The 21,334-nt window shown below is 53.9% G+C and overlaps 2 protein-coding genes across 4 annotated transcripts in view; one reads left to right on the top strand and one right to left on the bottom strand.

The window, feature by feature from the left end:
• The window catches only part of LOC102686751 (dedicator of cytokinesis protein 2-like), a 58,150-nt gene that overhangs the window by 21,203 nt on the left and 15,613 nt on the right, over positions 1 to 21,334 (top strand). Inside the window, exons 25-27 of the mRNA XM_069196076.1 lie at positions 1,938 to 2,098; positions 2,468 to 2,563; positions 21,149 to 21,247. Of these exons, the coding sequence (XP_069052177.1) occupies positions 1,938 to 2,098; positions 2,468 to 2,563; positions 21,149 to 21,247 (356 nt within the window). The remainder of the gene's footprint in view (positions 1 to 1,937; positions 2,099 to 2,467; positions 2,564 to 21,148; positions 21,248 to 21,334) is intronic.
• Positions 4,044 to 16,994, bottom strand: LOC107077640 (protein INSYN2B-like). Of its 3 annotated transcripts, XM_069196077.1 has the most exons (5): positions 15,649 to 16,994; positions 9,482 to 11,514; positions 7,454 to 7,528; positions 5,802 to 5,973; positions 4,044 to 5,146 (listed from the first exon to the last, which is right to left on the bottom strand). In XM_069196077.1, the coding sequence occupies exons 2-5, from the start codon at positions 10,807 to 10,809 to the stop codon at positions 4,811 to 4,813; spliced, it is 1,911 nt and encodes a 636-aa protein (XP_069052178.1). In that variant the 5' UTR covers positions 10,810 to 11,514; positions 15,649 to 16,994; the 3' UTR covers positions 4,044 to 4,810. The 3 variants fall into 3 exon arrangements, with proteins under 3 accessions (XP_069052178.1, XP_069052179.1, XP_069052180.1); XM_069196078.1 differs by lacking the exon at positions 5,802 to 5,973 and having other exon boundaries at positions 4,875 to 5,179; positions 15,649 to 16,993; XM_069196079.1 differs by lacking the exon at positions 5,802 to 5,973 and having other exon boundaries at positions 4,875 to 5,146; positions 15,649 to 16,992.

Genomic DNA, 21,334 nt, shown 5'->3' with positions numbered 1-21,334 from the left:
CCCATCCTCCAGCCCTGCCCCTCACCCCTCCCCCATCTTCCAGCCCTGTCCCTCACCGCCTCCCATCCTCCAGCCCTGCCCCTCACCCCGCCCCCATCTTCCAGCCCTGTCCCTCACCGCCTCCCATCCTCCAGCCCTGTCCCTCCCACATCCCAGCCTCAGGAATAGAGGAGAAACCTTACTGCTGATGTCAATGTTCTACTGAACGTCGCGTGCAGCATGCAGGGCCAGACGCAGATGCACAGACATGGGGGTGGAAGCGGGAGACTGCTGGCATGTTGTCCTGGCTCCTGGCTACGCGGGCTTTAATTCCTTCTTAGCCACAGTTCAGATGCCCCGGACTTGTGTACAGACCCGAGTCCAGACAGTCACGCACCAGGGCCCCTCTCCCCAGCACTGTGACCTTTCCGAGAGGGAGGCAGGGCGCCCGGGGTCACGGCGGGGGCAGAGCAGGGCAGCAGGCCGGAACGTGGAAAGGTCACGCGGTGGGGGGGCACTGGTGAAGATCGGGAACAAGCTGCGCTGGGGCGCAGCGATCACAGGCACAGTGTGGGAGGAATAATCCGGGAAGGTGGGGGTGGCAGTGGAGTGTGCTAGCGCTGCGTCACTGAGGGATTAACTGGCAAAGCACAGCCTCGGCAGGGCTGGGTCACACTGTCACAGGGGGAGAGGGGGAGGCAGGGAGAGAGGGCGATCAGAGCTGAGAGAGACAGGGGGAGGCAGGGAGAGAGGGCGATCAGAGCTGAGAGAGACAGGGGGAGGCAGAGAGAGAGGGCGATCAGAGCTGAGAGAGACAGGGGGAGGCAGAGAGAGAGGGCGATCGGAGCTGAGAGAGACAGGGGGAGGCAGGGAGAGAGGGCGATCGGAGCTGAGAGAGACAGGGGGAGGCAGAGAGAGAGGGCGATCGGAGCTGAGAGAGACAGGGGGAGGCAGGGAGAGAGGGCGATCAGAGCTGAGAGAGACAGGGGGAGGCAGAGAGAGAGGGCGATCAGAGCTGAGAGAGACAGGGGGAGGCAGAGAGAGAGGGCGATCGGAGCTGAGAGAGACAGGGGGAGGCAGAGAGAGAGGGCGATCGGAGCTGAGAGAGACAGGGGGAGGCAGAGAGAGAGGGCGATCAGAGCTGAGAGAGACAGGGGGAGGCAGAGAGAGAGGGCGATCAGAGCTGAGAGAGACAGGGGGAGGCAGGGAGAGAGGGCGATCAGAGCTGAGAGAGACAGGGGGAGGCAGAGAGAGAGGGCGATCAGAGCTGAGAGAGACAGGGGGAGGCAGAGAGAGAGGGCGATCGGAGCTGAGAGAGACAGGGGGAGGCAGAGAGAGAGGGCGATCGGAGCTGAGAGAGACAGGGGGAGGCAGAGAGAGAGGGCGATCAGAGCTGAGAGAGACAGGGGGAGGCAGAGAGAGAGGGCGATCAGAGCTGAGAGAGACAGGGGGAGGCAGAGAGAGAGGGCGATCAGAGCTGAGAGAGACAGGGGGAGGCAGCGAAGAGGGTGTGTGTATCTGCCCTGTGTCTGTCTTCACTGGGGGGGTGTATCTGCCCTGTGTCTGTCTTCACTGGGGAGGTGTGTGTATCTGCCCTGTGTCTGTCTTCACTGGGGGGGTGTGTGTGTCTCTGCCCTGTGTCTGTCTTCACTGGGGGGGGGTGTATCTGCCCTGTGTCTGTCTTCACTGGGGAGGTGTGTGTGTATCTGCCCTGTGTCTGTCTTCACTGGGGGGGTGTGTCTCTGCCCTGTGTCTGTCTTCACTGGGGGGGTGTCTCTGCCCTGTGTCTGTCTTCACTGGGGGGGGGTGTATCTGCCCTGTGTCTGTCTTCACTGGGGGGGTGTGTCTCTGCCCTGTATCTGTCTTCACTGGGGGTGTGTATCTGCCCTGTGTCTGTCTTCACTGGGGGTGTGTCTCTGCCCTGTGTCTGTCTTCACTGGGGGTGTGTCTCTGTGCAGAGTGCCGTGACATCCTCTTACCCATGATGCTGCGGGAGCTGTCCGTCCTGCTGTCTCGTCAGGATGACAGCTCCCATGATGGAGCGCGGGGCCTGGAGGACGGCCGCAACTGCGTGGAGCTTCTGAACAACATCCTGGAGGTCCTGAGCACAGAGCAGGCGGTGAGACACCCCAAAATGTGTTCACTGTGGTGCTCCAGGGCTAACACTGTACCCCTGCCGTAAAATAGGGAAATCGAGTCTCTCCCCCACTCTGTTACCCCATCTCTCTCCCCTCTCTCACCCTGTCTGCCTCTCTCCCCATCACACTGTCTCCCTCTCTCACCCTGTCTGTCTCTCTCCTTGTCACACTTTCTCTGTCTTTTCCCCCCTCTGTTATCCTGTCTCTCCCTCTCTCCCCTCTCTCACCCTGTCTGCCTCTCTCCCCATCACACTGTCTCCCTCTCTCACCCTGTCTGTCTCTCTCTCTGTCTCCCTGACTGTGTTATGGTGGCTCAGTGTTGCTGATGTTTGCCCTGTTTGTCTTTGCAGGGCCCGACCTTCCATCATATCCAGGAGATTGTGCTGCAGCTCCTGCGTATCGTCAACCGCAAAGTCATCACCCTGGGCCGGGAACATGCCCTCATCGTGAGTCCCCGCCCCTGCCGCCGCCCAGTCCTGCTGCTGCTATAGCAACGTGCCCTCTCCTCAGTCAGGGACACACCCACATGGGCCCACAGAGACCCGCCCCTCCTGCAGGGTCTGGTGAATCTGCTGTGTTAGAGACACACAGGGCAGATTCCTGGGCTTTTTCCAGGAGTGAGGCTCTTCACTACTGCAAAAGGCTCCAATCCTGAGTTTCAGGGGACCAGTGCCAGCATGATCCCATCTCCCCACAACAGAGGTGCAGAGCTGATATGACATGGACTGTGGGTCACTGGCTGTGCCATTTCTCATTTAACATTGGCAGTGTTCAGGTCTGGGCTGTCCCGCAGATCTCAGGGTCAAATCTTCAGTGTTCAGGTCTGGGCTGTCCCGCAGAGCTCAGGTCAAACCGGTGGTGTTCAGGTCCAGGCTTTCCTGCAGAGCTCAGGTCAAACCTGCAGTGTTCAGGTCAAACCAGCTGTGCTCAGGTCTGGGATGCCTTGCAAAGCTGTAGTGAAGGGCGTTCAGAAACAGGGCTGTCTCCCCAGTGGTTACGGGAGACAGAGAGGCGCATGTAATTGAGCAGTTTATCACCAAGAGAGTGACTCTGGCCAGGGGCAGGGGGAGGGGAGCTTCATAACTCTGTAGTGTTCAGGAGATTTGCTTAACGTGCTTTCGTCTGGCAGAATGGAAAAGCCGTTCTTCCTGCGGTGCTGAGGCCAGAGGCTCAGATCTTGTCATGGTGATGAAAGGCTGCAGCAATCAGCTTCAGGGTCAGTTTCACCCAGCAGGGCTGGGACACAGTCACACACATCCTGCACACTGCAGGGCTGGGACACACAGACACACACATCCTGCCCACTGCAGGGCTGGGACACACAGACACACACATCCTGCACACTGCAGGGCTGGGACACACAGACACACACATCCTGCAATACTGGGACACACAGACACACACATCCTGCCCACTGCAGGGCTGGGACACACAGACACACACATCCTGCCCACTGCAGGGCTGGGACACACAGACACACACATCCTGCACACTGCAGGGCTGGGACACACAGACACACACATCCTGCCCACTGCAGGGCTGGGACACACTGACACACACATCCTGCACACTGCAGGGCTGGGACACACTGACACACACATCCTGCAATACTGGGACACACAGACACACACATCCTGCACACTGCAGGGCTGGGACACACAGACACACACATCCTGCACACTGCAGGGCTGGGACACACAGACACACACATCCTGCAATACTGGGACACACAGACACACACATCCTGCACACTGCAGGGCTGGGACACAGACACACACATCCTGCACACTGCAGGGCTGGGACACAGACACACACATCCTGCACACTGCAGGACTGGGACACACTGACACAGACAGGATGGGAGACAGTTAGTCTCTCTATAGATCACTTTCTTGGCACACCGAACGAAACTGCTGCACACGAAGCTACTTTAAAATACACACTTTAATTGGACGCGTTGCTTCAGTTACAAACAGCTGCAAAAGACGATCCGAGGTACAAAGAGAATCACGCACTGAAATTGGCTATAAAAATACACTGACCTGTTACAGGTACATAGAAAAGTCAGCCAGTACAGGAGCCATTACTCATCCTAAAGCCATTGGGAGGACATTTGGACTTTCTGCCCTGGCTGTGTCTGATCACTGGATTGTCACTGTGTCCTGTGGGGCCCTGTCGTGTTCTGTGTGCTGTGGGGTGTGATCACTGTGTCCTGTCCCCTGTAATGTCTGGTTACTGTGTCCTGTACGCCAATCTCCCTCTTCACCTGCCCCAGCTTACAGATCAAGAGTAATTTTTCCGAAGACTCTCCGTTGTTCCGGTGTCCCGATGGACCTGTTTTCGCTGTCCCCCTGTAATTCAACTGCACTCCTGTAATCCAAAGCTGTAGAGTACTGTAGCCAGTTCTGGCAGTCCGTCCCCGTGCTTGGTCGAGATTGCGTAATCCGGGGAGGGCTGAAGGACGTCCTCCTGCGCAGGAGATTGTCTTCGTGCGTTCTCGCCGGCGTTCAGCACAAGAGGGTCAGTGGAGGGCTGAAAATACTGGCAGTCAGCGATCTGCGATTCCGGACTGGACTGAAAAGGGGGCGCAGAGTCGTGCTGCACCCAGCCGGCCAGCAAGTGGCGCTGTGCTCCCGTCCCTGTCACTGGGCTGTAAGAGAGACCCCGGCCGTGGTCTCCTGTACTCTCTGCCCCTAATCAATCTGACCCCGGGCAGGGGGGAGCAGGGGCGGTTGTCCTCTGTTCCCCCCTCCAGGACTCGGGCTGGGGTCAGGGCAGTGAAGCGGCGGTGTGGGGTTCTGTGGGGGTCTGCTCGTCGGCCCCCCGCTGGCGGGTGTGCTACAGCCTACAGCCACCAGAAGCACCTCCTGCTCAGTCTCCGGGCCTTGCTCTTGGCCGTGCGGGGGGGCGGCGGGGGCGGCGGCGGCGATGGGGGGGGAGCAGGTTTCGGGGTGCTCCCGGCCTCCCCCTGCAGACACTGCAGGAACCCCTGAAAGCGGCCCTCCTGCTGCCGGAAGTCGTGCTCCACGCTGCAGGGAAGAGGGAGGAGCAGCTTGGTGAGTCTGCAGGGAAGACAGGGATCGCGCAGGGAGGACAGGGATCGCACAGGGAAAACAGGGATCGCACAGGGAAAACAGGGATCGCACAGGGAGGACAGGGATCATACAGGGAAGACAGGGATCGCGCAGGGAGGACAGGGATCGCACAGGGAAAACAGGGATCGCACAGGGAAAACAGGGATCGCACAGGGAGGACAGGGATCGCACAGGGAAGACAGGGATCGCACAGGGAGGACAGGGATCGCACAGGGAGGACAGGGATCGCACAGGGAGGACAGGGATCGCACAGGGAGGACAGGGATCATACAGGGAAGACAGGGATCGCACAGGGAGGACAGGGATCATACAGGGAAGACAGGGATCGCACAGGGAGGACAGGGATAGCACAGGTAGGACAGGGATCGCACAGGGAGAACAAGGATCGCAAAGGGAGGACAGGGATCGCAAAGGGAGGACAGGGATAGCACAGGGAAGACAGGGATAGCATGAGAAAGGCACAAAAGCCACAGAAATCCCTTTTTTGGGGATATTTCACCATGGCACCGATTAGGAAATGAAATTTCTATAGATCATAGAGAATCTTAATTAAAGTCTGTATTTCCATGCTTGTTACTAAATAAAATACTGTAGAAGACAGGCTGTGATCAGTCACTGGGTTGTCTGTGAGCTGACTGACTGAATCCTGTCCCCTGTCTCTCTGTCTCAGACAGCGGGACACTCGGTCCAGGTGTGAGTCCCTCACACTGAGCCCCCTGCCTCTATTCCTCTCAGATGCAGGCTGATTCACAGAGAATCTCCTTCACGCAGATTAATTCAAATTGACAAGTGAAAACATCCCCAGGCAGTCAACATCAAACTCAAATTCCTGATGCTAAAAATAATTTGAAAGTGAAAGTGTCCTGGTTTGTATTCAGAGCGTTAGAGGGTGTTATGACTGTAGCAGTACCGGTGTACCCTGCTGCCAGGCTGTGCTGCTCTGCGGCTGTAGCCCACCTACAGACCTGACGTCCCGAAAATGAGCTGTCTCTTTCGCTGCCATAATAGCTCAGCAGCTTCCGTAACCTGTGTGGAATCTCAAACGCTGCTTTAATCCTCTTAATCTCCAGAGTCAGGAAATAATAACTTTGTCTGATTCTGTGTGTGTAAGTCATGCTGGATGAGAGCACGCTGGGTGATCACATTTACATGAAGCAGATCGAGAAAATGAGAAAAGACAGGCAGGACAACCACAGAGAGAGAAAGGAGGGAGAGAGAGAGAGACAAGGAGGACGGGGAGAGAGAGGGGATCACAGGGCAGGGAGAGATGCCCAATAATGTTTCTACTGAAAATGTCATGTTAATTGTTCCTGCTTTGGCAACACTAATTCATCAAACACGCCAGTAAATTGAATTTTAATCTGAGAAAAGAGAAAGGGACAGAGGACAAAAAGGGAGAGAGAGGGTAAAGGAAGGGGCAGAGAGGGACAGGAAAAGACAGAGAGACAGGAAGGGACAGAGAGAGAGGGGGGACAGGAAGGGACAGATGGGATGACAGAGAGGGACGGGAAGGGAGAGGAGGGACAGAGAGAGACACAAACAGCTGTCCAGCAGGTCCTCAGCTGTGCTGCTGTGATCTGTGTGGGGAAGACAGACAGTAGGAGGCTCTGGAGGCTCTGTTTGCACTCCTCCTCTCTCTGTGCTGCAGCCCTGTCCCACCTCGCTCTGACAGGGCCCTGGGGGGGTCTAGGTACAGTTGTCCGGGGGGTCCCGAGTGTCGAGGACGAGTCTAAATACTCGTGAGCCACACTCTGCTTCTGCTCTGTCTGAAACCAGCCGGGCCGAGACAGGAGAGACAGAGCAAACATCCCCACAGCAGATCAACCAGAAAACTGTCCCGAGACCCTCGAGCCCCGCTCCTCCAGTGTAGATACAGTGTAGCGCGCTGGTCAGTCACCGGTGCGTCGCTCGATGCGTCGCTCGGTCACTCAGTGTGTTGGTCAGTCACTGAGTGTGTCCAGGAGTGACTCAGTCACTTGGTATGTTGGTCAGTCACCGGTGCGTCGCGCAGTGTGTCGGTCAGTCGCGCAGTGTGTCGCTCAGTGTGTCAGTCAGTCACTGAGTGTGTCCAGGAGTGACTCAGTCACTTGGTATGTTGGTCAGTCACCGGTGCGTCGCTCAATGTGTCGGTCAGTCGCGCAGTGTGTCGGTCAGTCCCTGAGTGTGTCTGTAAATGACTCAGTCTCTCAGTGCATCACTCAGTGTTTTCAGTCTGCCGATGAGCCAGAGCATCAGTCTCACCTGTAAATGATACAGGCTGTTTTCTGGCAGGTGGGGCAGTTATTGAGGTCCTGGCCAGTCCGGTATGAACAGCGTCTGGAAAAAAAAAGCTCAATTTAAACTACACACTCATTGACACAAACACACACATTGACACCCACGCCCACACCCACAGGTTGACAATAAGACGAACAGACAGAGGGCACACTCTCAGTCACACATGGATCAGCACAAATTGAAATGAAAACATTAATTACACTTCTGATATTGTAATCTGTCGGGAGATTAGTTCCACCTGTCAGAGCAGTGAATGAGAGGGAAGGAGGATTAGTGATCTGAACTAAGAGACTGGGAGAGGGAGGCAGGGAGGTCCTGTGCTTAGAGCTGAAAGGGCACACTCACGCACACTCACCGTCACTCAGAGTCACACTCTCACTCAGTCACACTCTCACACTCACACTCTCACTCAGAGTCACACTCTCACACTCACACTCTCACTAGCTCTCACTCAGTCACACTCTCACACTCACACTCTCACTAACTCTCACTCAGAGTCACACTCTCACACTAACTCTCACTCAGAGTCACACTCTCACACTCACACTCTCACTAACTCTCACTCAGAGTCACACTCACTCAATCTCACTCAGTCACACACTCACTCTCACTCAGAGTCACACTCACACACTCACTCTCACTCAGAGTCACACTCTCACACTCACACTCTCACTAACTCTCACTCAGAGTCACACTCTCACACTCACACTCTCACTAGCTCTCACTCAGAGTCACACTCTCACACTCACACTCTCACTAGCTCTCACTCAGAGTCACACTCTCACACTTACACTCTCACTAACTCTCACTCAGTCACACTCTCACACTCACACTCTCACTAACTCTCACTCAGAGTCACACAATTCAATTCAAGGTGCTTTATTAGCATGACCGATGGGTACAATCAGTGTTGCCAAAGCAAATAAAAATAATAAAATTAACATAGAACAAAACAAAAAATAGAAGTAAAATAAAATCTACAGACATGTTACAGACATTTACAACAAAGACATATTATATAATATTGACATACTGTAGGCAGCTGGAGAATTATTGGGAGACGGACTCACTGTTCCTCAGGCTGTGACAGGAGATCACATACTGGGCTGCCAGATCAACTGAGTTCCCTCCTCCCTCTCCCAGTAGGATTGGGACCTGTTGTGGTTTTGGCAGGTGTGGGAACTCTGGGATTAGATTTCTGAATTTCGGGAAGAATGTTTCTCTAATCCCAGAGTATCTGTCACAGTGCAGTAGGAAGTGCACCTCTGTCTCTATTTCTCCCTGCTGGCAGTGGGAGCACAGCCTGTCCTCTCTGGGCAGCCAGGTCTGCCTGTGTCGCCCAGTTTCTATGGCCAGGTTGTGGTCACTGAGCCTGTACTTCGTCAGGGTCTGTTTCTGTTTGTTATTTTTTATTTTGGTCAAATATTCAGCTAGTGTGTATTGTCTGTTTAAGGTTCTGTAGCATTCCAGTTTATGTTGTGTTTGTGTGTGTGTGTCCCAGTGTGTGAGATATTGCTGTTTGATCTGTGCTGTGATGTGGTTGAGTCTGGGTTGTGGTGCTCTAGCAGTGCTGTCCTGAGGCTGGTTAGTGTTGGTGTGGCTCAGGTCGGTGAGCCTCAGGACCAGCTGGCTCAGGGGGCTCTGTTTTGGGCTCAGCTCTTGGCTCAGCAGGGCTTTGTGGTGGTAGGAATTTTGGTCGCTGTTTTTTAGGTGTAGCCAATACTTTAATATTCTTTTCTGTATGTTTATCAATAGTGGGTACTGGCCTAATTCGGCCCTGCACCCGTTGTTAGGAGTTTTTCTCTGCACACGGAGGATGATTCTACAGATCTCCATGTGCAGAGTTTCACACTCTCACACTCACACTCTCACTAGCTCTCACTCAGAGTCACACTCTCACACTCACACTCTCACTAACTCTCACTCAGAGTCACACTCACACATTCACTCTCACTCAGACTCACACTCTCACACTCACTCACTCTCACTCACCCCTCGCTCAGGGCCTTGCTCCTCTCCAGGTCCTGGATGACGTTGAGCAGCACTCGGATCTTCTCCTGGTTGGACAGCAGGCTTTCCTCCACTCGCAGCAGGCGCCCCGACAGGCCCGCAGGGGCCCCGTTCCGCAGGGGCGAGGGGGGCTGGGGAGGCCCGGCATGGGTAGGGTGGGCATCTGGGGCTGGGGAACCTGTGCTTGTGGGCTTTGGGGGAGCAGAGCTGGCCCGGAGCGGGTCGCCCTGGGAACCTTTGGCACTGTGGATTCTGTGGCTGGAGCCGGAGGGTGAGGGATGGGGGGCTGGCGGTGGGGGGACAGGATGTCTTTGGGGGGAGGTCCCCAATTCCCTGGAGGGGATGTCTTTAGGGGGACAGTCTGCGTTGCATGTAGGGACTGAAGGGGCACTCTGATTCCCCCTGCTCCGCCTCCTCCGGCAGTGTGTGGCCAGGCAGGGGGGAGCCACAGACTTTCGTCTGCCACACTGTGTGCAGCAGCGGGGGGGTACAGCGGGGGGGTGTCTGGGGGGGCAGTCTGCAGGGTGAGTGGAGGGTTCTTTCTTGGGGAGCTCTGGCTCTTTGCTCCTCGACACTGTGACGCTGTGATGCCCACTTTTATTGCACCCTGTTCTCAGCTTCCCCGTCTGGTTCTCTTTGCTGGCATCGGCCACACCCACTTTCTCTACAGCCTCGTCACTGCCATCTCTACAGACCCCTCCCACTGTCTCTGGGGCAACCACACTCCCATTGGCATACCTGGAGCCCCGCCTCCCTTTCTCCCGCGAGGCCACGCCCACTTCCTCGGAAGCCCCTCCCTCCGGTTGCTGAGAAACTCCAGCGGTATTGCTATTTCTGTGGGCTCCTCCCACTGTCTCCATGTAGTCTGCGTGCTCAATGATGTCATTCAAAGCCCCGCCCCCACGGTTGCGGGAAACCCCTCTGCCTTTGACATCATAAGCAGCGCCTCTTCCTGAGTCACTCGAGGTCACTCCTCCCTCTCTGGCCCTGGTAGCTCCCCCTTTTCTCCTTTGAGCACTGTGACTGGCTGGCTGGGATGCACTTCCTGTGTTGGGGCATCTCGCCCTCTTGGAGGTGGGCAGCTGCCCCCGGAGGCCGGGCGACGTCTGCACGGCCACGCTGCACAGCCCCGGGAACGTCAGGGAGCCCCATCGCCGTGGAGACAGCGCGAGGCTCCGCTGACGCTCCTCTGCACACACCTGGCCTGTCTGACCTTTCACCTCACTCCCAGCATTCCAGCCCCTCCCAGGTGCCAATGGGAGGCCCAGCACTGGCACAGGATGGGTGGGCTCGGCGGCTCGCCGCCCCATCGCACCTCAGACTAGCTGTCGGTGCTCAGCCCCCCGGGGAGATGGAGGGGGGGGGTGCGCATGGTGACATCACCCAGGTGGGAGGGCCAGCGAGACGACAGCAGGGGGGGGGGGGGCAGAGAGGGGACACAGACTCAGGCTCAGCAGATAGAGGGGCGCATTCTGAGCGAGTGGCTGCAGGAAGGGGGTCCCACGGTGAATCGGGGCTGGGGGGCTCGCGTCGCCCCGGTCTGTGACTGGAAACTGGAACTGGAACAGACGGAGTGAGAGAGACAGGAGGTCAGCCAAGTCGCATTCAGGCCTCGGAGCACTCAAGCGGATTGGGCAGAGGAGTGGGGTGCTGCCGGCCCTCCCAGCAGCACCCTAACGTCTGCATGGCAGCTGGACTCGGGGTCTTCCCCCCCCAGGCGCCTGACCGCCCGCTCCAGCAGCGTCCCACTGGGATCCTGGACGCCGGGGGACGGTAATGGCGTTATTTCATCCAGCCCCTCTAGCGCCTCCTTCGTCAGTTCCTGATGAGGTAGAGCTCCTGTTCGGGCGGGGAGGCTGTGAGATCAGGGGTTTGGGCTGCTCATTCTCCACGTTGCCCGTGTCAAAGCGAGAAGACACAGACGGGGCGCCTACATCGGCCCAGTGACTGATCTCCTCCTGCACTGAAGAGCCACAGCGATCCCTCTCTCCACCTCCTCTCTCTCCTCCGTCGCTCTAAAATGTAATTCAAGAGCTCCATTGGCATGACTGATTAATTACAGTGCTGCCAAAGCAGTAACAATTAACCCGACATGATGTAGAAACATCATTACTAGATATTTACAATATAAAACATTGTGTCCTCAGGCAGTGAGAGGAGATCACATACTGGGGAGCAGCTCTATTGAGTTTCCTCTCCCAGTAGGATCTGATTCTGGCAGGTGTGGGAATTCTGGGATTACATTTTAGGGAAGAATGTTTGTCTGATCCCAGAGTATTTCTCACAGTGCAGCAGAAAGTGTATCTCTGTCTCTGCTTCGCCCTGCTGGCAGTGGGAGTACAGCCTGTCCTCTCTGGACAGTCAGGTCTGTCTGTGTCCAGTTTCTATGGCCAGGCTGTGGTCACTGAGCCTGTACTTCAACAGGGGTCTGTTTCTCTTTGCTGTTTCGTACCCTGGTCAGATTCTTGGCAAGTGTGTATGATCTCTTTAGGGTTGCATTCCAGTTTGTGTTGTAAGGTACTGTTGTTTTAGATGTGCTGTCCTGAGGCTGATTGATGTGTCAGCGCAGGTTTTGGTTGTCTTTGGTTGTTAATAGCCAATTCAAGAATTTTGAGTTTTTCATATTTTGTTTTAGTTTAGTACTTCTGTATTTGGAAACGGTTGGTAGGCTTTTTGAAAACGTATTTTCCTGTCACACTGTGCACACTGTAAACATCTGTCACTGTAGACTGTTTCAGAATATCCTGTCTCATTGTACATTAAAACAAAAACATCATCCACCCATTTTCAATGCTTCATCCAAGTCGTGGGGGAGCCAGCCCCTATCCCAGCAAGCAATGTGCCCAAGGCAGGACACCCTGGACAATCGGTCAATCACAGGACACACACGCACACCAGGGCCAACTTTCCCAGAAGTCATTTAACCTACCAGTATGCCTTTTATGACTGTGGGAGGAAAGTGGAGCACCAGGAAGCTCACACAAACACTGGCAGAACATACAAACTCCACACAGATAGCACCCCAGGAATTGAACACAATGCTCCAGCAACTCAGCTGCTCTAAAATTAAATCAGAAAGGGTACGGACAAGAGCAAGCCCTTCAGCACAGCTCACTTGTCAGGATGCTGTAACACAGGTAACTGTAACAGGTAGCAGTATCAGTAGCTCATGGCTCAGCTGTTTCATGAATGAGACGACGAGAGCCTCTACAGACGCCATCCTGTCTGGTCCAAAACTCCCTGATTGGATTTGTTCTCAGCTGTAATTTATTAACTGAAATCAGTGATGATTTCAACAACAGCTTTGACTCCAGACGGAGGGATTCAAGAGAGATGGATTATTGTTATTAAGGAGGGGTAGTTCATGAACAGGAAATCGTTCAGATGATTAGGGGGGTGCTCGTTAGCTCATTAGCTGTGAGAGCTGCCAGACGGCAGTCCCAGCTGCAGACTGAAGCGATGCACACATGCACAGATCTATCAGCTCTGGTGTCTGAGTGTGTCACTGTGTTTGAGCTCCTGTAGTGGGCCAGTGTGTGTGTGTCTGGTGCACTGCAGTGTGGGACACTCTCTGACACACCCCTGCGCACACTCGAAGCCTGTATCCAGCCAGTCTGGTGTTCTTCAGTGTGAGATACTGTGATACACCCCTGTTCTCACTCACAGCCTGTATCTCCAGCCAGGCTGGTGCTCTTCAGTGTGAGACACTGTGACACACCCCTGCACACACTCACAGCCCGTATCTCCACCCAGGCTGGTGCTCTTCAGTGTGAGACACTGTGACACACCACTGCGCACACTTACACCCTGTATCTCCAGCCAGTCTGGTGCTCTTCAGTGTGAGACACTGTGACACACCCCTGCACACACTCACAGCCTGTATCTCCACCCAGGCTGGTGCTCTTCAGTGTGAGACACTGTGACACACCCCTGCACACACTCACAGCCTGTATCTCCACCCAGGCTGGTGCTCTTCAGTGTGAGACACTGTGACACACCACTGCGCACACTCACACCCTGTATCTCCAGCCAGTCTGGTGCTCTTCAGTGTGAGACACTGTGACACACCCCTGCACACACTCACAGCCTGTATCTCCACCCAGGCTGGTGCTCTTCAGTGTGAGACACTGTGACACACCCCTGCACACACTCACAGCCTGTATCTCCACCCAGGCTGGTGCTCTTCAGTGTGAGACACTGTGACACACCACTGCGCACACTCACACCCTGTATCTCCAGCCAGTCTGGTGCTCTTCAGTGTGAGACACTGTGACACACCCCTGCGCACACTCACCCCCTGTATCTCCAGCCAGTCTAGTGCTCTTCAGTGTGAGACACTGTGACACACCCCTGCACACACTCACAGCCTGTATCTCCAGCCAGTCTAGTGCTCTTCAGTGTGAGACACTGTGACACACCCCTGCGCACACTCACAGCCTGTATCTCCAGCCAGTCTGGTGCTCTTCAGTGTGAGACACTGTGACACACCCCTGCGCACACTCACACCCTGTATCTCCAGCCAGTCTGGTGCTCTTCAGTGTGAGACACTGTGACACACCCCTGCGCACACTCACAGCCTGTATCTCCACCCAGGCTGGTGCTCTTCAGTGTGAGACACTGTGACACCCCACTGCACACACTCACACCCTGTATCTCCAGCCAGTCTGGTGCTCTTCAGTGTGAGACACTGTGACACACCCCTGCGCACACTCACAGCCTGTATCTCCAGCCAGTCTGGTGCTCTTCAGTGTGGGACACTGTGACACACCCCTGCACACACTCACACCCCGTATCTCCAGCCAGGCTGGTGCTCTTCAGTGTGAGACACTGTGACACACCCCTGCGCACACTCACACCCTGTATCTCCAGCCAGGCTGGTGCTCTTCAGTGTGAGACACTGTGACACACCCCTGCGCACACTCACAGCCTGTATCTCCAGCCAGTCTGGTGCTCTTCAGTGTGGGACACTCTCTGACACATCAGTGCTCCATCCCACAATCCCCCTCCCCCTTTACCCTGTCTTGGAGGGTTAAACCGGAATTATGGAGCGCTGGAGCTCTGTGAGGTCAGTCCGTCTCTTGCTCTATATATAGTTCCTTTCTACCTGTCCCTGTCCCTCCTCCCTCCCTCTCTCGCTGCCCCAGATGTCATCACTGTCTCATAACCCTCTCCGCTGTAATAAACCCCCCCCCCCGCTGACAGACCCGCCGTTCACATAGCAACAACAAACAGCCGGCAGTAAGAGCAGCGGGTGAGCGCTGGCCGACTGTCCCGCTAATGAAGAACAGCGGTCCGCCCGCTGCGCTCCTGAAAGAGCCGCTGCTCTCCACGGCGCACGATCAATCACACGGGCACCGGCGGCAAGCTTGCTCGTGAGACTGGGCTGGGGTTGTGACGGCATGTTGTTGTGTGTTGTGCAGGACAGAGCGGAACAGCACGAGGTGTGCTCACACCAGTACAGACCACTACACACCACTACAGATTAGTACATAGCATTGCAGACCAGTACAGTTAGAAAACACCAGTAAAGGACCATTGTACACCAGTATAAACCAGTATACATCAGCCTGTTAGTACACACCAATACACACCAGTACATACCTGTAAAGACCAGATATTGTACAGACCATGACACCAGTACATACACCAGTGCAGGCTAGTACACACTAGTGCAGACCAGTACACACAGCAGTACAAACCACTCCAGACACCAGTACAGACCATTACTTATCAGTACTGAATAGCACATCTCAATATGGTCCTGTGCAGACCAGTACATATCAGTACAGACTAGTATATCTCAGTGCAGTCCAGTACAGATCACTATATACTGTATCAGTACAAACCAGTACATCTCAGTTCTGTCCAGTACAGACCAGTATATTTCAGTGCTGTCCAGTACGGACGAGTATGGTCTTGTACAGACCAGTACAGACCAGTACATCTCAGTGCTGTCCAGTACAGACCAATAGAGGAGCTTCCCCCAGTGGCAGCACACTCCCACCAATTACAGAGCACGCCCCCCAGTGGCAGCACACTTCCCCCAATGACAGAGCATGCCCCCCAATGGTAGAGCACTCACCCAAGTGGCAGCACACTCCCCACAATGACAGAGCACTCACCCAAGTGGCAGAGCCCTCCACACTTACCCCAAGGCCCCAGGTGTCAGGTGTCCCGCCTTCCTCAGTCTTCTTCAGTCTCCCTCTGCTTCCTCGGCTTCAGTCGCCGTCTGCCCCAGCAGCCCCCCTCCCTGTCTGCAATCACTGCTCCAGACAGGCTGGGTCTGGAGCCCCAGGTCAGCGGCTGGACCCGGGTGCGAGAGGCTGGGCGTCAGTCCTTGGATCTCCCTCTCTCTGGCTCACGCGGTCATCCCTTGTCCCCTGCGCAGGGTCTTCTGCCCCTCTCCCAGTCCCTCTCCTCTCTGCGGGAGACAGTCTGACCCACTCCCGGATCAGCTGGAGAGGAGACTGAGAGAGAGCAAGGCAGGGATCGGGAGGGAGAGTGAAGAGAGGGAGGCGCGCAAACAGAAAGAGAGAGGGAGGGGGAGTGACAGAGGGAGGAGGAGGTGACTCGGACTTAATTGAAGGGAGCGTCTCGAAAGTGCCAGGAGCGATCAGAGCTGCTGACAGGAGGTGCACGGCCAGTAGAGATTAGCGATCTGACTGTTAAGATGTGATGAGTGATATGTCTCCATGGTCCCTTAGCTGGGTCAAACCCAGAGCGGCTGAGAAGAGAGAGAGGAGGCGAGACAGATGCCCAAGTTAATGGACTCCTGTTTGTTCAGGGATGTACCAGCCCCGTGTCTGGGCAAGTGCAAGTGTGTGCGTTGCCTGAGTGGGTGTGCGCGCGTGTGGCAGGAGGGATGCATGGTGTTGACGTCAGGCCCCCTCGGGGCGCTCTCGTTAATAACCCCCTCGTTATTCAGCCCCAGTTCTTCAGCGCTGCGTTCCTCCTTATTAAATGTCAAGCGAGCGAGACGATCAAAGACTAATTATTCCTCTTGACAACCAGCCTGGGGGGTCAGGGGCTGCTCTCGTGATCTTAACTGCAGCTCATCAGTGTGCCATTGTGCCAGTCGGTCAGGGTGAGAGTCAGTCAGTGTGCCAGTGTGCTAGTCAGTCAGTGTGCCAGTCGGTCAGCGTGAGAGTCAGTCAGTGTGCCAGTGTGCTAGTCAGTGTGCCAGTCGGTCAGGGTGAGAGTCAGACATCATATTACTGTGCCAGTATGGTAAGTATGAGAGTCAGTCAGCTTGGCAGTCAGTGGTCTGTGTGGCAGTATGCCAGTCGGTCAGTGTGAGAGTGAGACAGTGTGCCAGTGTGAGAATCAGTGTGTCAGTTGGTCAGTGTGAGAATCAGACAGTATATTAGAGGTCAGTCGGTGCATCAGTGTGCCTGTTGATCAGTGTGCCGGTGGGTCAGTGTGAGAGACAGTGTGTCAGTGTGCCATTTGGTGAGTGTGCCAGTCAGTCAATGTGAGAGTTAGATGGTTTAGCTATGATTCTCTATGAAAGTGTTGTATCTCTGTGTCACTGCTGTGTCAGTGTGGTGTCAGTGCTGTGTCACTGATGTGTCAGTATGGTGTCACTATGGTGTCACTGATGTGTCAGTATGGTGTCACTATGGTGTCACTGATGTGTCAGTGCTGTGTCAGTATGGTGGTTTACTGTGGTGCCACTGACGCATCATTGCTGTGTCACAGATGTGTCAATATAGTGCCACTGCAGTGCCAGTGCTGTTTGTTTTTCCTAAATTAATCAGAACTCAAGGACAACAGCTATAGTTCATCTCAGGTTAAAGCCCTCGATCCCCAGTTACATTATTCTGCTAGTGCACATTTATACAGCTGGGCTGACCAGAACAATCAAGGCTCAGGCCATTCGAACCCGAGCGCAGTACAGAGACCCAGACAGCAGTCTCTGAGGTTTGTTCCATACTGCGCCGGCTGATGGGTAATCATTGCTCTCGTCTGCAACTGTTAATAAGACAGTTGACCACTTCCCAGTGAGCTTTCAGCACCGTCTCCCTGTTCTCCACTCGGAGCAGGAGTGGGTGTAAAGGTCACGGGTGCAGAGTGGCAGGAAAACAAGAGTCATTTTCTAGCGCCCCCAGGGGGCAGGAACTGGCACTTGTCAAAAAGGAAGACTCTGCTTGTGTTGGATCAGAAAGGTCTCAGGTAAGAGGAGGCCTTCAACCCATCTAGCCTGTTTGGTTGTTAGTGGTTAATTGATCTGAAGATCATCCAGTTACACCCTCAACACCATGACTGGACAGTACGTCCTACACTCCCACCTGCCTTAGTGCCTCCTGTCCTGGGTGGAGCATCTCATCCAGCTGTTTGTTGTAAAAAGCCAGTTTACTGGTTTGAACTAGATGGCTGGGCAGCTTGTTCCACACACCCACCACCCTTTGTGGAAAGACGTGCCTCCTGTTCTCAGTGTTAAAAGCTCTTCCCTGTAGTTCCAGCTGTGTCCTCTGGTTCATGCTTCACTGTTGGCTCTGAAGAAGTGTGAGGATTTTGAATACTACTGCCAGGTCTCCTCATAGTCCTCCCTGTTCTCAGTGACTAAAGAGGTTGAACTCCTTCAGCCAATCAGCTCTGAACTTTCCTTTGAGCCCCAGAATGTATTTAGTTGCTTTTCTCTGGACAGAATCTTTTCAATAACGTGGTGAAGAATCTTTTCAATAACGTGGTGAAGAATCTTTTCAATAACGTGGTGACCAAAATTGTACACAGTATTCTTAATTAGGCCTTGCTGGTCTGTTATACGATATGATGTCAAGGAATTTTCGGGACATTGTGTGAAAGAAGAGACTGAGAGGTCGATCTGTCTGCATCGCTCTCTCTCAGACACTCACAGTCTGATGGAGATGGACGGAGCTGTGAGCAGGAAGCAGATCAATACTAATTGGGACTTCATTAGTGGGGAAGCTCATTGGGTTATTGGCTGGATAATGATTGCACTCTCAGGTGTATTAATGGATTACAAGAACAGCAAACATTTTTCCCTAAGATAATGAATCTCATCCCAGAATTCCCACTGCTGCCAGAACCGGAACAGCTTCCGATCCTACTGGGAGAGGAAACTCAATAGAGCTGCAGCCCAGCGTGTGATCTCCTGTCACTGCCTGAGGAGCAGACAGTGAGCCTGTCTCTCAATGATGTGCTGTATTTACATGTCTGTAAATGTTATGTTAGTTCTTTCTGCTGCAACACTGTAATTCATCAGTCATGCCAATAAAGCTGTTTGAATTTGAATTTGACACACAGAGAGGGGAGACAGAGAGCAGGACGTTCTACACCATTAGAAGGAGACTCTACAACATCAACCTCCCATAAAAATATGCCTGAAAATATTTGAGAGTGTAATCCAACCCATTGCCCTATATGGCAGTGAAGTGTGGGGTTCCCTCACAGAACAGGATTACACCCAATGGGACAAATATTCCACAGAAGTCCTGCACACTGAGTTCTGTAAAAACATACCTAATGTGGAGTGAAAAACATCTAACAACACGTGCAGGTCTGAATTAGGCAAATACCTACTGCTGATCAATATACAGAAGAGAGCAAGAAAATATGGGTTACACCTGAAACACACTAACCAGAGCTCCTACCGCCCCAAGGCCCTGCTGAGCCAAGAGCTGAGCCCAGAGAAGAGCCCCCTCAAACAGCTGGTCCTGAAGCTCACTGACACCAACCAACCTCAGGACAGCACAGCTAGAACATCATGAATCAAAGTCAATCAAAGCATAAGACAAGCCAAACAACACTGGCTGCCCAGACAGGACAGGCTGCACTCCCACTGCCAGCAGGGAGAAACGAGACAGAGATATATTTTCTTCTGCACTATGAGAAATACCCTGGGATCAGACAGTCATTCTTCTCTAAAATAGCCAATCTAATCCCAGAATTCCCACTGCTGCCAGAACCAGAACAGCTTCCGATCCTACTGGGAGAGGAAAGTCAATTGAGCTGCAGCCCATTGTGTGATCTCCTGTCACTGCCTGAGGAGCAGACAGTGCTCCTGTCTCACAATAATGCTTCATATTCTTTGTGTGTAAATGTGTAAATGTGTAATAATATGTTTGTACTGTAAATGTCTGTAAATTATATGTTAATTGTATCTGCTTTGGCAACACTGTAATGTATTCGAATTGGATTTTGAGAGGAGTGAGGGAGAGGGCAGACAGAGAGAAATTACTGATGGAGAGGGGGAGAGACAGGAGTGAGGAAGAGGGGGAGAGACAGGAGTGAGGAAGAGGAGGAGGTAGAGAGAGGAGTGAGGAAAGAGGGTGGGACAGAGACAGAGAAAGAAGGGAGAAGGGGGACACAGGCAGAGGACAAAAAAGCAGAAGGAGGAGGAGGGACAGGAGACTGAACCTGTGTGTTCTGGACAGTGGCGTCAGAGAGGACGAGTGGGATCGCACAGAGAGACAGGGCGTAGTGTACATGGTGAGAGGCTGAAAGAGCAGGTCTCAACCCCCGGACGGGTCGAGGAGGGTCCGCGTCGGTGTCGATCAGCTGATCTCGCGTTCCAGAACCATACAGCCCACATGGGCCTGGACGCTGACAGACGCGCAGAGAAAGGGGGGTTTGTATCTGCGTGTGACAAGGGAGGGGGGAGAATTAACAAGATTACCATCTGCCAAGGATCGGGAATCACCATTAATCTGTTCCAGGAGGTCCGACTTTAATGGCTTAGGATTCAGTGGTAATTCCTTAATTCCGGAGAAAACCAATTAGAGGAAAGTAGGGCAATGAACGGCTCCACACACACGCAGAGCTGAGACTCCCTCAGTCTTTCAGTGTTGGACCAGAGGGAAAAAGCACCAATAGCACCGATCAATGGTGTTGGTCAACAACGCTGTCCAGCAGCACTATTAACACCAGTAAGGAGTGCTGTGGACCTGAATTGAGGTCACAATGTCTGAGTCAGCCTGTATGTCCCTCAAAGACGGGCCATCTCCCCTGACTCTCCCATTCTCCTCCTCTCTCTCTCTCCCCCTCACTCTCCATCTTTCCTCCTCACTCTCCATCTCTTCTCCTCTCTCTCTCCCCCTCACTCTCCATCTCTCCTCCTCTCTCTCCTCCGCTCTGTGTGAAAACCTGTCTGCACTCATCTGCTGCTCATCTATCACTCCCCTCCGTACCCTGACTCTCATCCATCAGCCCTGTGTCAGGCGGTGTCATCCAGCTCCTGCATGACTGGCACACTGGGGGAGGAGGAATGAGGGAGAGGGGTAATACTGCAGTACAGTAAACAGGGGAGAGGGGTAATACTGCAGTACAGTAAACAGGGGAGAGGGGCAATACTGCAGTACAGTAAATAGGGGAGAGGGGCAAGACTGCAGTACAGTAAACAGGGGAGAGGGGTAATACTGCAGTACAGTAAACAGGGGAGAGGGGCAAGACTGCAGTACAGTAAACAGGGGAGAGGGGTAATACTGCAGTACAGTAAACAGGGGAGAGGGGCAATACTGCAGTACAGTATACAGGAGTGATATGCTTACAATGCACCATAGTGTGGTACAGTACTGTATAGAGCAGTGACAAAAACTCACTTCTCTTTCTCACGCATGAATACTTGATCAGCAGTCTTGTGTTGTTCCTTGACCCCAGTCAGTGTGTCCAACCCTCTTTCTCCCTCAGAGCCGAGTGGTGGCCTGTATGACAGCAATTCTCAGTCAGATGGATGACCGGCACTACTCCTGCTACATTGAGACCTTCTCCAGCATGACGGACCTGGTGGTGAGGGACACTTCCTAGTTAGAACACTGTTCCAGCATTGACCACCATATTGAGAAATATACTGACCAGTGTAATGATCCATACACT

The sequence above is a fragment of the Lepisosteus oculatus genome, chromosome 11 (assembly GCF_040954835.1).
Source record: "Lepisosteus oculatus isolate fLepOcu1 chromosome 11, fLepOcu1.hap2, whole genome shotgun sequence".
NCBI classification, from domain to species: domain Eukaryota; kingdom Metazoa; phylum Chordata; class Actinopteri; order Semionotiformes; family Lepisosteidae; genus Lepisosteus; species Lepisosteus oculatus.
This window is presented reverse-complemented; position numbering and strand designations above follow the sequence as displayed.